The sequence below is a fragment of the Nematolebias whitei genome, chromosome 7 (genome assembly GCF_014905685.2).
Source record: "Nematolebias whitei isolate Nwh7 chromosome 7, NemWhi1, whole genome shotgun sequence".
NCBI lineage: Eukaryota > Metazoa > Chordata > Actinopteri > Cyprinodontiformes > Rivulidae > Nematolebias > Nematolebias whitei.
In genome coordinates, this window is record NC_056504.1 from 45,975,237 (window position 1) to 45,991,104 (window position 15,868).

The following is a 15,868-nucleotide window of genomic DNA, read 5'->3' on the forward strand; positions in this document are numbered from 1 at the left end:
TTTTATGTCAAGACTTGACAAAGTTAACAACACAGTCTTACCTCTCTTTGTCGAACCAAAGAAACACGTATCGAGTTTTCATGTCTAGTGCTTTAAGTAGTAAAATTAACACAGTCCAAGTCAACAGTTGCCACAAAAAATGCTTTGCAATGCCTGACATTAGAGAAGTGACAAAAAGTTACAAAATCCTAGTTTTTAACAACTTTAACAACTTAGTTCAGAAAAGTAAATATCACAATCAGAGCAAGTTGACTTTGTAACCATTTTAGGTCATTAAAATTGGTATGGTAGTGAAGTGAATGAAATAAACTGCAAAATAACTATTCTGTTTTACTGTAATGTGAATTGTTTATTCAATTAAAGAAAGTTTATTACAAGCAAGCTACTTAAATGCTGATATTCCAGAAGTTTAAAGCCAGGTTTATCGAGTTGCACTGATTCATAGATCTTGAACTATAACTCATGAAGGTGCATGGGGTTGGGCACACATAACAAAAAATAATAATTTTTGGTTTTGATATTCCAACCATGCTTTTGTTTCAAGTCTTTTGCTGATGAAGATTAATTTGCAGAGCATGGTGCTGTATCAACCCCGGTGACACAAAGGGCAAAGATATACGCTAATTAAATCTACCACTGCAATTGATATTTTCCATGGATTAATGCGAGTGTGGGATCTGCTAATTAAATCCGTGATAATGTTTACTCATCATAAACATTTCCCATGTTTGAGCACAGCAAGATAGGGAGATAATCTTTGCAGTCTGACAGATTAATTTCAGAGCCAACAGAAAATGCTTCCAATTAACAAGTTTTGAGTGGACTTTCTTGAATGTTTAGGTTCAAAGTGTTCAAAGAAGGCTCTCAGTCTTTCTAATTTAGCAGACATACTCAACAGCTCTAAGATAACAGTAAGATGTAAGGTATGGCTAATCGTATTTAAGCAGATATAAAGATACCAGTAACCATAGAAACCAAGCAATCTGAATCCCTGTGCTAATGAAAATAAACCACTCAGTCTCCCATGCAGCAGGGTAGACTTTGTATTCTCTCTCTTCTCTGTGCAGTATACTTTGACATGGCATAGGTTATCACACAGTGGATTAAGGAGTTTCAGTGTGCACCAGATCCTCCAAGTCACACTCCACTCATATTGATCATATGAAAAAAACTTAAATAATTTATAAAAAAGCTCTGCACACTTAGCAGTGTAACCACAGGCAACAGCCTCCTGCTTGGTCTCTCTACCCTGCAGCGGGACTGATTGCTTGTCTCAATCATCCTTTTACTCTCACCCCACCCCATCGCCAACCACCTCTTCCTCCCTTGCACACACAGACGCACGAACCACATAACCACACACACCTTCGACATCTCCCTCCCTTCAACCTCATTCATTCCTCTCGTTCTGTCTCAAACGCCTCGACGACAATCTCTCATGACTTGACGGTCTCTTGTTCATCTTGTGAGGGCCATCAAAGTCAGCCGCCTTAACCCTGTCTGAAAGGGATGGGACTGCATGGCAGGAAGCAATTAATTCTCCAGCGAGGAAGCCCATTAATTAGGCGGTGCTTCTGGCTATTTTGCGAAAACCCTTCAAAAACAGTAGGGCCACTCGGATAGGCTTAAAGAATGCAGCGGCACACCAGGTTCCTAATGGACCCAGCGGGTCCTGGCGAAGAAGCACCGCAGGGTAATTCTCACTTTCTATTTCAAGGCCTCATAACCACTCCACATGCCCCCACAAAGTGACAAATGCTGTTTACTAGCAAAGCTTCATCAGCTTTGGTTTCTGTATCATATTGTGTAAAGCCTGACTCTGCCAAATTACATCAAGTAGATTTTGGACTTCGGAAGTAGTTTTTACAATCTGCCGTTTTATTTTTTATTTTTACTGCCATCAATCCCAGACAGGAACATGTTAAAAAAAAAAAAAGATATTAGTTCAAACTGTTCAGAGAAAGTTTAAATTTAAAAATATGGCAATTGTTTATGGGCAGTATATAAATAATACACCATGCTTAAGTATCATTAAAAGCTACTGATATTCACACGTGATGGAGGAATCTACCCAAAGGAAGAGTGCTGTCACTGTGTTCCATCTAATTGGAGGTAACAGGATAAACATCAGTGTGGAGATGAGTTGGAGAAAATGAGTTTTGTGATATTTAATTACTCACTAAATCATGCATGACAACATTAGCAGCTTGTGTTGTCCACCACTGAGGGACATTTCAGTGCAAGACACCCATCTGAAACTAAACAGCGGCATGGTTGGGCGAGTTTAAAATGCTGATTCAACTGTAGGTCTCGCCTGAACACCGGACAGACCTGCCTACGACTGCAAGTGACAAGGGAGTCTCAGTGGCACTACACCATCCGTGAAATTAAATCAACAACTCCCATTTTGTAATTACATTTGCTGAAACAGAAAGGCAAGAGGTGGGTGTAAAACAATTAACATGGAATTGTCAACTTGACCAGGCTGGTGCTGATACTGATCCCCAGCAGAGTCAATGAAATCTATTTTACTATCATCTATTTTATCAATAAATTATAAATGAAGTAGTGGTTTCATGCTGGAACACGGTTTATGTTCATTCCTAAGTAAAACATGGAGTCTGTGAGCAGGTTAATGGGATTTCCTGAGTATTTTGTCAGATTCTTCTGTAACATTATTGTTTTTTTAATCAACAGTATGTTACAATGCATAGGGGCAGCACGGTGGCGCAAATGGTAGAGCTGCTGCCTCTCAGCGAACAGGTCCCTGGTTCAAACCCCGGTCCAGGGGCCTTCTGGGTGGAGTTTGCATGTTCTCTCGTTGCATGCGTGGGTTTTCTCCGGGTGCTCCGGTTTCCTCCCACAGTCCAAAAACATGCATGTTAGGCTGATTGGTAACTCTAAATTGCCCCTAGGTGTGAGTGAGAGAGTGAATGGTTGTTTGTCTCGTTTGTCTCTATGTGTCCCTGTGATGGACTTGCGACCCGTCCAGGGTGTACCCCGCCCCTCGCACAGTGATTGCTGGACATGGGCACCAGCGACCCCCGTGACCCAAAAATGGAATAAACGGGTAAAGAAAATGGATGGATGGATGGTTACAATGCATTAAATATTTACTCTGATTAAACATTACCTTATGACACAATGCATTTTATGTGTGAAAAAAAGAACAGTGTTACTACAAAAGTTCATGCTCAATAATAATAATCATCTCTCCAGTTTTAGCTTCTCTCCACTGGCTCCCTGTCAAGTCCAGAATTTAATTCAAAATCTTACTTCTAACCTACAAAGCTCTCAACAACCTAGCTCCATCTTATATTTGAGATCTTATTGTTCCGTATTTTCCTAACAGAGCACTTCGCTGTCAGACTGCAGGTTTACTCGTGGTCCCTAGAGTTTCCAAAAGCAGAATGGGAGGTTCAGTTATCAGACTCCTCTCTTGTGGAACCAACTTCCAGTTTCTGTCCGTGAGGCTGACACATTATCCAGTTTTAAGACTTTCCTTTTTTGATAAATCCAATAGTTGGGGTTGGCTTGTTATGCTGTTTTAAGCTTAGATTACTAAAGGACAAATTGACCTAATTTCCTTAAATCATTTGCTAAAATTGAATAGTTTTCATTTGATACTATTTCTATCTTAACATGTGATTCTTGACCTGCCATTGTGTATCTGTTCCTCTCAAACCCAACCGGTCGAAGCAGATGACCGCTTGTCCTGAGCCTGGTTCTGCTAAAGGATTCTTCCCGATGAGGGAGTTTCTCCTTTCCACTGTCGCCTTCTCGCTCGCTCAAGATGAGAATTCTGTGATGAAATTAAATTCCAAGCAGTCTGCTCCTCAGATAAATAATGTTAAATTATTATTTGTTATGAATGTATTTTATTAACTTATTTATATATATATATATATATATATATATATATATATATATTCTGTTCAGTGTCCTGAGATGACTTCTGTTGTGACTTGGTGCTATATAAATAAAATGAAATGAACTGAATAATCCAGATACAAATCAAACAGTGTTCAGTCCGGTCATCTGGACGGTTTCTATATTTTCTGAGATGTTTCATCCTTCATCCAAAGGACTTCTTCAGTCCGAGGAGCCACAAACAAACTGGAGTCCCACAAGCGCCGCACTCCCATAGTGATAAAAAAAAAAAACACAGTTTGCTGGTGATAAGAGTTTCTGGGGCCCGCCCTCTCCTCCATCAACTCCTCTAAGGCAGCCATGCCAAAACAGTGTTATGACTTTTTTTCAATTTGACTATGTAGTTTGCTATTATTTCTTTATGTTGTAACATTATTCACATTTAATATTGGAGCAGGTCTCAGCAGATTTAAGATAAGAATCTAAAAATCTAAGATTAAAAAAAAAATTCAGTCTTATACATCTGGAAGAGAGCTTACACCTAGTTCAAGTTTGACATTTATGATTCATATTTATTACTGCCCTATTTTACTACTATTGCAGCAAGCTCTGTGCATAATGTTGTATATACACAGATAAAACCTCTTCAATAGATAAACATAAAATAACATTTATAGAACCCCTCTAACAGCAAATATTAAGGGAAGGTAAACATAAAAGAAAACATAAAATACCTCAGATGGTTTCCTTAGAAGAAAATAAAAAAAATGTGTTTTTCCTCAGCTTTTGCAATTTAATGCATTTAATGTATTTACTTTCATGCCTACTTATTTTTGAGCAACTAATTACAACTACACTGTTTTAATCTGTAAGGTTGTGACTTTATAGCTATAATAAAAAAAGTTACTTCTATTTGGTTGACAAAAAAAAAAAAACTTAGCAATCTGAAAGTGGAACATTCAAGTCTCATGTGTACAATAACATGCAAAATATTATCTCACAAATTCATCTCTTTCTAAATAAAACATGCCATTCTGAGAAGAAAACAGGATTTTATTTAATATTTCAGATGTAATGAAAACATTTATAAATATTTAAAATTATTCAAAATTATGGATGTGCTGTTAATCAATGATAGAACAAGTGACATAATTAGGTTGAAAAATGGTTTGTAATTTCTTTAAACGTGTGCCTTAAGATTAGTATTTCAAACACCATCCAAACATTTGTAACATCTCCCCGTCCAGACTGTGTAACTTATTTTTCTTATGTTAATACTTTCCTTTGACACCTCGAAGCTTTGACTGTTTGTCATTTTGACAAAGGAGCCACCGAATTTTATTTATGAAAACATGACTAGCTTGCCCTGAAAATTGGTACTAGCTCTAAAATCCTTAAAATTCCACAAGCTCAGATGTGTCAAAAGTGTAAAACTTTTCCATGTCAAAGAGAGATAAACATTACAAGTTTATCTTCAACCCTGCAAGAGCGATATCTGAGGCAAGCACTTAAAGCCACGAGGCAGCACAACAAACACAGACAGATGCTAGAAGTGAAGTGAATAAACATGATTGGAAAAGGGTTGTATTTACATTTGATTAGCATTTTATCCATTGTGTTGAGGTGCTTTGCACAGGTGTAAAATGCAATAGAGGGAGGAAAATTTAATAAATCTTTATTTGCTGTTGTCTCTCCAACTGAATGCCAAATAAACTCTGTTTACTGAAGTAATTTAGGCTCAATGAGTAAGAAAGGCATACTTACAAATCCCTTCTTTGCAAATTATCTTTATCAGTATGTGCTTCTTATGTATGGATGGTCTAGACAAAGAGGAATACATTGCAAAATACATATTTTCTTAATGGTTTGGCAGCTAGAAATACTTTGCATGATTTTGTTTAGTTTTTCTCCCCTGTTCATAAAGAGCTATAGGAAATGAGATGAGTGTGCAGCATCTATGCTGCCCTCGTCATCAGTACACTTGCTGCGGTGCTGTTAAAGTGAGCACGGAAAGGCTGGAGATGCAGCACTTCGCTGCAGCCAGAGCTTCCTTTGCTCCCGGACTGATGTCTTTGATGTCACTCTGACTCGTGCCTTAAACAGCAAGCGCTGCTGGAGAGTCTACAGATGCACCACATGCCACACGCACCTCTACACTCCAAATGTAAAATGTAGTCAGAAGCACAGTGAAAAATAAGGATAGTTTTGTGAGTGACTTTTTTATTATTGTGTGCAAATATAGAGAAACTAATACAGTGGAAAGTAAAAATGAAAACTCAGGAAAACTCAGTAAAACAAAAAACAATACACGCTTCTTCTTGACCTGCTGTCCCATCCTGGTTAGCACAACAGTAGAATGAAACTACACCAGAGACGAGTCAAGACTTGGACAATAAACGTCACCACTGTGCATTCTGCTCTCGATGTTTATCACCCGCAGAACAGAAGTATGACGTGGGCAAACGGAAACTTCTAGCCATAAAATTAGCCTTGGAGGAATGGTTGGCTAGAGGGTTCAGAGATCCCATTCATCATTTGGACAGACAACAGGAACTTAGCTTACCTCCAGAATGCTAAGAGGCTGAACTCCCATCAAGTTTACTGGTCCCTATTATCTGCCAGGTTCAACTTCACCATCACCTACCGACCTGATTCAAGAACTGTAAAACCTGAAACCCTGTCCTGTCAGTTTTCATCTGCTCACCAATCCAAAACAGAGAACTTCCTCCCTGCAACCTGCACCATTGGGGTTATGACATGGGTCATAAAAAAGACCTTAAAGAGGTTCAGCCGAAAGAGCCCGATCCTGGTTCTGGTCCCTCTGGAAGCATATTTGTCCCTGAAGCTGACAAATGTAATTTTTTTAACTGGATCCACAGACTGAAGTTTTCTTGTCACCCTAGTATTGACCAGATGTTAAGGTTTACTAAGAGACATTTCTGGTATCCTACCTTAACCACAGACAAAGGAGTTTGTTGCAACATGTTCAACTTGTTCCTAGAACAAAAACAACATCCAACCCCCATCTGGTTTGTTGCAACCACTACCTACTCTTGGACATCCTTGGTCACACATCATCCTGGACTTTGTCACAGGTCTACCAGTCTCTGAGGGTAACAGTTATTTTGACTATAATTGACAGGTTCTCCAAGGCAGGCCATTTCATTCCTCTTCCCAAGCTCTCCTCAGTGTTGGAGACTGCTCAACTCTTGACCCGACATGTTTCAGTTACATGGAATCCCCTTGGATAGTGTCTGATCAGAGAGATTAAAGCAGAAAAAGATTTTTTGACAGACATCTTTTCTACACCTAGAGGTTACCCAAGCACCCTCTTAGATTTTAGATACAAATGTTCCGGGATGTCTGGGTGCGACACAGGAGGAGGGAATAGGGGTGATGGTGCATCAATTTAGATATCTTTCCTGGCTGCATTGAACCGGTCATGTGCGAACAGATACGTTTATTAAGTAGATGGTTAATAGTTGACTACATGTCATCATCACCCTCATGAAGTGGTGGGCAGCTCCGTTAGGGTAGCAATGCGTTCTCCTTGGCTTGCTGCAGGTGAGCTTTCACCTGCAATTTCTCTATGCTGTTCAAACTCTGGCTCACCATGAACCAGACAACACGGCCTGCTCTGCTCTGCTCTAACTGAGAAAAGCTGTGGTTCTGGTTATTTTCAATGGTTGAAAGCAGCACCAGTTTAACCCCTGTATCATAATTAGATTGGATGGCGTTATCAGGACCATAAGAAAACACACACTCCTCCACCAACCCCCCTTATTTTAACAGATGACGGAAATCCTTCCCGGCCACGTTCAAAATGATGGAAATCTGATGCAGCAACTGAAAGCTTTAATCCATGTGGTCAAGGTCGCCAATTCATCTCTCAGGTTTGGAGAGCCTTTCGTCAAGCCTTAGGAGCCACATCCAATCTCACATCTGGTTATCATCCACAGTCGAATGGCCATACGAAAGTTGCAACCAGGAGCTGCAGGCTGCACTGACAAGTGATCAATAACAACCCGTCCACATGGTGTCAGCAATTACCCTGGATCGACTATGAACACAACACCCACACTTCATCCACCACTGGTCACCATGTCAAACCTCTATGGGCTACTCACCTCCAATGTTCCCTAGCCAGGAGTCTGATTTCATAGTTTCCTCTGTCCAGCACCATCTCTGCAGGTGTCACAGGATCTGGCGACAAACCAGAAAGGCCCTCCTTAACACTGTGGAACAAAGTAAGAGGTTGGCAAACAGACACAGCACACCAGCTCCAGATTACAAGGTGGGGCAAAAGGGTAAGGCTCTCCATCAGAGGCATTACACTTAAAGGCACTCCCAGGAAACTCACCCCTAGGTTCATCGGTCCTTTTCCCATTGTTGAAATACTCAACCCCACAGCCATCAGACTTCGGTTACCCTCCTTTATGAGAATACATTCCACCTTTCATGCGTCTCAGATCAAGCCTGTTGCAAAAATACCTCTAAACCACCTGTTCTATCTCCCTCCACCAGTCCCTGAACCCTGACAAAAAAAAATCTTCTTCTTCTTCTTCTTCTTCTTCCTCATCATCGTCATCATCGTCATCATCGTCATCGTCAAAATAATCACATTTTAGATGTACACCGTAGGGGTCAGGATTTCAATATCTGGTGGATTGAGAGGGCAACAGTCCCAAATAAAGGTTCTGAATCCCCAGATGCTTCATCCTCTGTCCTGGTCTCATCACAGTTTTTTATAAACAGCATCCCGAGAAGCATTTTTTATTGTTTACAAGCAATTCTTGAGGGGGGATTACTGTGAATATTCTGTTTTTCTACCACTAGCCACAGTCTTGCATATGAGTGGCAGGATGGAGCTTACCTTTCACACATGTTCCTGATCTAGTTCTAAGAGGTCTGTTGTATTTAAGGATCTGTGGCTCAGTATATCTCAACCTTGACCTCTCTAAATGGCTTTAAGAATCTGTTGGACTCCTGGCAGGGACCAATGCAGACATGTTCCTGTTTTTAGTTTTCTACATTCACCTCAGAATCTAGCTGTTTTTTGTTACTTTTCTTTTTTTTTTTTGCCATCCTATTTGTTAAAAAAAATTAAAAAATCTGTATGCCTTTTTATAACTGTCTATTGTTGTCGTTGTTGTCCATTGTTGTCATCATTTTTTGTTGAAATCAGGTCTCTCTTGTAAATGAGTCCTCGAGGCTCAATGGGATTTACCTGTCTAAATAAAGGTTGAATGAACATCTCCACTGGAACATTTGAGACCTTTGGGTAACAAGTCATCAGCCCTATGCAATCCTTATCTCTGATGAGATGCTACTAACCTGTATTATTTGTGTTTTCTCCAGTCCTGAGTACTTACCTATGAAAGTTCTGCTGCCTTGAGCACCCCCTGAGTTACCTTCCTATGAGCTCTAGAGCTTGGCACCACTTACCTTATTGCCTCATCATCTAACTAGGTCAGTCCGTGAGTTTCCATCCTGCCATTCTCCTATGTACCAATATTCACCACATCACCTCTTGAACCACCTATTGTTGGAATCCTTCTTCCTTCTCTCCTCACCTGTAACTAACAAATAAATTCATCCTGAGCTCCTGCTTATATTGACACTAACTGTAAATAAAGATCACTTACGTTTTTTTACATGGCAATTTTTCTCACTGTCAGTTTGTCTACTCTGGGTATAAAACAGGTCAAACTATGATACTACAGCTTTGCCAGCTTGTGGGAAATACTACAGTGCTTTTTGTAAAAAGTAACTTCAAGTGAGTGAATCTGACTGAGAACTGCAAAACACACACAAGCTCATATATAGCATGCAGTATATAACCATGCCCCTGTTATATCATTTAATTTACTTTTATTGGGATCAGCAGAGTTCAAAAAACACTCTTGCGCTCTATTACATAAAACCATATAGGAAAAGTTTATGGAGGTCACAAAGCAAGAAGTAGACACATCTTCTAGAATATTGGTGTCCAATCTTGGACCTCAAGGGCCACCATTCTGTATATTTTATATGTCCCTCTACTTCCACATACCTGATTTAAATAGAATTGTGTTTAACAGGCTTCCACACAACTTCAGGATGTGTTGAAAAGGTAATTCAAGCAATAAATCAGGTGAGTTGAAACAGGAAAACAACTAAAGCATGCTAGATAGTGGATCTCAAAGAACAGGATGGAACACCAGTTTTAGTAGATGGTAGTTCTTTCCAGCACCCCCTACTGAACATTGGGGGGGGGGGGGGGGGGATTTGCTTCATTTTTCAGATTCAAGGCTCGATCCATTTGCTAAACACAGCTTAAGCAACTAGCCTACATAAAATCTCAAAGTTCACTTGGATGTTAAATCATAAAAAAATAGTTCAAGCTCTAACTCGGTCATCTAAGCATAACATTTGATGAACTGTTCATTCAGCTAGCTTAACTGACTTCATCAAACACCTTGAATACTTATGTACTATTGCTCACTACAGTGATGAAAGAAGCTAATGCAATAAAAGTGAAGCTGCAGTGATAAACCTCCTCCATGCTCAATTCAATCTTGGCTGCACCAGAGCATTCAGTGTAGCAGGAATGTATTGAGAGAAAAATAGCATGCACAGCAAACACAAAGTAAAGCAGAGGTGAAGAGGAAAAAGGTGCTCAGGGCTACATCAGAACCAGACAAGAATGAGAAGAGAAGACAGAGGTGGTGAGTGGGTTAAACACTGATTTCATCACAATCAAAATACCACAATAATGTAGCCTTGTATGCTTTCGCTATGAGATAAGGGCACATATTAATGAACCTCTGAAGACCCATAGAGAGAGGAGACCCAAAGCTCTGCTTGGTCAGACTGGGTTCAGTGAGGCAGGGGTTAGAGGACAGAGGTTAGGGAAATAGAAAAAAATAAATAAAAGACCTCTTCTGCTCCCTGTTGGGTCAGGTCTGGGCATTTATTTTTTATTGTTGTGTTTTCAGTGCTGAAAGTTCACCATAATGAGATGTCCAGAATTGGAAGGGGGAAAAACTTTGAAACACCAGTTGAGGAAAGGTTTGTAAGAGATACTAAAATTAAAGAGGATGTTTGAAAAACACTAAAGGTTTTTAAGAGTCCTTCTATAGAAAAAAACAATATCTGGAATTAGCATTATTGTTTGATTTTACACATATAGACAGTTAATGCAAATACATTTACCGGCCACTTAATTAGGTGCACCTTGCCAGTGCTCACCCCCCGTTTTGCCTTCAGAATTGTTTTAATTATCCATGTCATCAAGTTGTTGGAAACAGAAATGTTGGTTCATACTGACATGATCACACAGTTGATGCAACATTTTCAGTTTCTCATTCATGACGTGAATCTCCTGTTCTACCACACCCCAAAGGTGATAGAATGGATTGAGATGTTGTGGGTGTGTAGGCCGTTGAAGTTCAGTGAATCAAGACTCATTAGCACAGGATGTTTTTTTTTTCTATCTTTTGAACTAATTTTGATGAGTCTGTGTGAATTACGTATAGCTTCACTTTCCTGTTCTTGGGAAACAATATAGCAGTGGTCCCTGGTGCGGTCTTCTGTTGCTGTAGCCCATATGTGTCAAAGTTTGACATGTGTGTTCAGAGAAGGTATTCTGCATATCTTTGAGTGGTTATTTGAGCTACAGTTGCCTTTTTGTCATCTCAAACCAGCCTGCTCATTCTCTTCTGATGTCTAGCATTAACAAGACTCTTTGTTATGTTGTCTTTTTTGGACCAATCTCTTTAAAGCTTAGAGATGGTTTTGTGTAAAAATCCTAGTAGATCAGCAGTTTCTGGAATACTCAAACCAGCCCGCCTCGCACCGACAATCGTGCCACATTTAGTTACTTAAAGCCCCTTTACCCCCCATTCTGATGCACAGTTTGAACTTCAGCAAGTTGTCTTCGCCATGTTTACATGCCTAAAGAGACTGAGTTGATGCCATGTAATTGGATGATAAGCTATTTGTGTTAACAAGCAATATAGCAGGTATACTTAATAAAATGGATGGTGAGTGTAAAAATAGGCTATATTCCCGGAGGCTATAACATTTCAGTGACCTAGCCAAGATCCTTGTTTTTTTTTTTTTACTGTTACATAAAAAGCAACACAAGGCGTGCACCAACAGTAGGTGAAACAAACTCTGATGATGATCTGAGCCTTAGACTGGAAACACTGTTATTGCATTTCACTGCATTGCATCATCATGTTTAATAAAAATGACACAGTAATCCTCCTCGTGCACGAGAGACTGTGTATGCTGTGTATGCTTACGCAGTGCAATCTTTGCCAAGTGCAGACGGTTGACCCAGGAAATTTTACTAAGGGGGTTGGGAGTGTTGAAGACCACCATGAAACTAACGGGTCGCCCGGACCTACAGGAGAACACACATACACACACAAACAGAGGCTCAGGATGCATGCACATATGGATTGATACTCCATTTCAGACATGTTGGTGGAAAATAAAGCACATATACAAACACAATGTAATACATGCATAAATTAATTTTGATTTGATCTCATTCTGTTCAGCTCATTTGAATACATTACAGTTCAGTCTCATCCCATGTATGGCTGTAACAATACATTAATTTTGATATCCATTAGTTTACTTTTAAAAACCGTCCAGAAGACCTGACTGAACATTGTGGGATTTTATACCTGGATTATTGAGCATGGACTTTGGTGTTTTGAACCAGTTTGACATGACTGTCGACGAGGGAAAGGGCGGAAACTGGAGGAGAGGGCATGCCCCAGAGTCCATCTTAGCACCAACATAACTGGGTTTTTTTTCCACTTTGGAATAGGTTGTTGGGGGAGAAGCAGTTTTGTTTGGCAATTCCTCAGACTGATGAAGCCATCCTGATGGAGGGTGAAACGTCTCAGCACAAAAAAAGAAACCAACCAGATGACCTGACTGAACATTGTTGGATTGTATACCTGGATTATTGAGCATGGACTTTGACATCTGTTAGAAAAAGTTATGTTCTGAGGTTGTCTTGATAATGGAGCCCACTCATTACGAAGTGTCATCATAAAACTACAAATACCCCCCAAATGTTTAGGACAATTCCAACACAGTCTGTGTTTCCTATTGTCGGACAACCTCTGTTCTCCATACAACTGTAGAAGCTTGTTGGTTGTAAAAGTAAACCAAGTCACTAATTAATTTAATTTTGAAACAAAGAGTTACTCAAACCTTTGGCAAGAAAATGAAAATCCAACTCTGAGCTAAAACAAAAGCTACAGACAGAACCATCTTGCTAAGAACGGACACGTGGGTAAATTCTAACAGGTCCATATTTTGCGAACAAGCAATGTATTTTTAAAAGGAAAAATATCTTTAAACAGCCTATATTCCTGACAAACTGCAGTGTGCCGCAGAGTGAGGAAAGGAGGGAAAGTGTCGCCACAATTAATGTTTGTTCCATTAGAAGCCTTAACCAGCTGTGGCTTCATTGTTTTGGACAAAGCCTTTTGTAAGGATAACAGTGGATAAGCACAAATCAAGAAAATGGGGGTTGAAAACCCATAAAGCCTCTGTATCCGTGGTGAGTCATGACGCACTGAGAAAAAATCAGGGACAAGAGCGCTGCAGGACGCAGGAGGAGGAGGCCACAGGCAGTTTTTACTGCAAACAGAATTACAATTAAAACAAGTATATTTGTTTAATTGGTCAAAGAGTCTGTGTTTAACTGCTCATAGTTCATTCTAAAACAGCTGCCGTGATGTTACAGTGGAAATTAACTGTCCGTAAGGATAGTCACAATGATTTTTTATTTATTTTTTTTGGTGGGGGTGGGGGGGGGAGTGACATCTTTGTACATCTGCCTACTGACTACTGTAATTTTACTTAAAATAAATATTTCCCTTTAAGTCATTTTAACTGAATCTTTTTCATATATTTTTTAAATAATAAGATAACATTTTTACAGAAATTGTTACTGAACAAATAAAGCATGCAGATATTTGATGAGCCATAAAACAGCAGCAGTATCCTACAGTGGCTGTTGTTTTCAATTGAAGACATTTGTTTCTGGTATCCCTTTCAAACAAGCCCTACTTATTGTATTTTTATTTATTTATTATTATTTACACATTTAGCCTACTATCTGTGGCCTATAAACTCCGAGATGTGAATTAGCTTTGAATTAGTTGCAAAAAAAAGTAATTTTCATGTGTCAAAAGGCATCGCCCTTTGGTCTGTGGGTGTAAAAACGTATCTCCAATATGTTACATAAAAGATTTAGGAAGGAAAACAAGTTACCTTGGTTGGCCTCTTGTTTTCACCGTGTGACAAAGAACAATTTTAGCATTTTTTTTATTTCATACATACATCTTAGTCCCATATTGAAATAAAGATAAACATATTTGCACTACTATCTCTAATTTACTATATGAAGACAGAAAGAAAATGCATATTTAATTACATAAATGTATGATTTTGACATGTTTAATGACCATAAGCAAACTACATCAAGCCAATCCGGTAAAGCAGGATATCTTTTATGTACTGTGGGTGAAAATTGAACACCCAGTCTTTGATTGGAAGACAACCTACCTCATTATTGTTGTTCCTCTTTAAAGGTTGGTGAGTGCAGTTGGTTTTAATTTATTGTACAATTGATTCCAATAGTTACCCATTTCCAAGGCAAAACATTCATTCTTTCACTTTTCATGCCACATGACAATATTCACATCCTGTTTCATTTAGGTGTTCAATATTCGTGGCCTTGTCTTGCTTTCAAGCCAGGTAAGAGACTTATTGATTTAAAGCAACTCTTCTTCAGGAAAATGTTTGTGCAAAATAAATATGCACCCTCAGTACCCAGTAAAGTTAACATATGTAAAATTATTATTTATAATTGCATGCATGCTTTGACGTGGCTTGTTTAAAAGCTTTAATTTGTTGTTGGCAGTATCGTTCTGTCATTCTTCAGTTCTGGCTTTTGTTTTTTTTTTGTTTTTTCTTTCACACATGTGAGATCTGGTCTCCAACTGTGCCAAAGCTTGATTTGGCTCCAAAAGGCTCTAACTGATCAGAGCCTCGGCTGCTTGTGCCAACAAAGCCCACACATTAGTGGTTTTTTCCCCCCCTTTGAGTACTGATGCCCACCTATAAGCGATTTACTGTGACCAGCCTGCGTGATCGTCAGAGCACGGCCTGAATATTGATGTGGAGGCTGAAATCATAAAGCCCCAGCACACCGGACTGAACTGCTGTAAAGCCTCAACGAGGCGAGAAGATGCTCTGACGTAAAATTCTGCTGTATTAAACCCAAATTCCCATGAAGTGGAAAAAAATTCATTTTCTTTTTGGTGCTCTGTTTTTTTGTGAGGTTGTTGCTCTGAATTCTGGTTTCATTCAGCACATGCAAAGTATATAATCAAATCAACGTTTGTCTTTTTTTACTACCACTCTATAAAATAAAGCTTTATCAAAAAAGGCGTTTGTAAGAAATTATATAGGTTACAAAACATATTTGAGATTTTCTCAATTTAAAATGCAAAACAGTATTTTAATTTGTGGGACTTAAATAAAGAGTGTGTGTGTGTGTGTGGGGGGGGGGGGGGGGGGGGGGGGGGGGGGGTCGGTATGGGCGGGGCTTTGCATTTTTTACCTTGTAACGCCCATTTTTTTCCCCGAACAAATACTACAATGTGAGAACCCACTGCGGAGCCCGGGAAGTGCCGTAGGTGGGTTAGAGGATGAGTTAGGTTTAGGGTTGGGTATGTACTGGTAATGGTTAGGTTTAGGGTCAGGTATGTACTGGTAATGGTTAGGTTTAGAGTCAGGTATGTACTGGTAATGGTTAGGTTTAGAGTCAGGTATGTACTGGTAATGGTTAGATTTGGGGTTAGATATGTACTGGTAATGGTTAGGTTTAGGGTCAGGTTTGTACTGGTAATGGTTAGGTTTAGGGTCAGGTATGTACTGGTAATGGTTAGGTTTAGGGTCAGGTATGTAATGGTTAGGTTTA

General features: G+C 39.4%; 1 protein-coding gene across 1 annotated transcript in view; it reads right to left on the reverse strand.

Moving 5' to 3' along the window:
• The window catches only part of arhgef10la (Rho guanine nucleotide exchange factor (GEF) 10-like a), a 138,876-nt gene that overhangs the window by 67,683 nt on the left and 55,325 nt on the right, over positions 1-15,868 (reverse strand). The window contains exon 13 of the mRNA XM_037678961.1: positions 12,159-12,259. Within this exon, the coding sequence (XP_037534889.1) occupies positions 12,159-12,259 (101 nt within the window). The remainder of the gene's footprint in view (positions 1-12,158; positions 12,260-15,868) is intronic.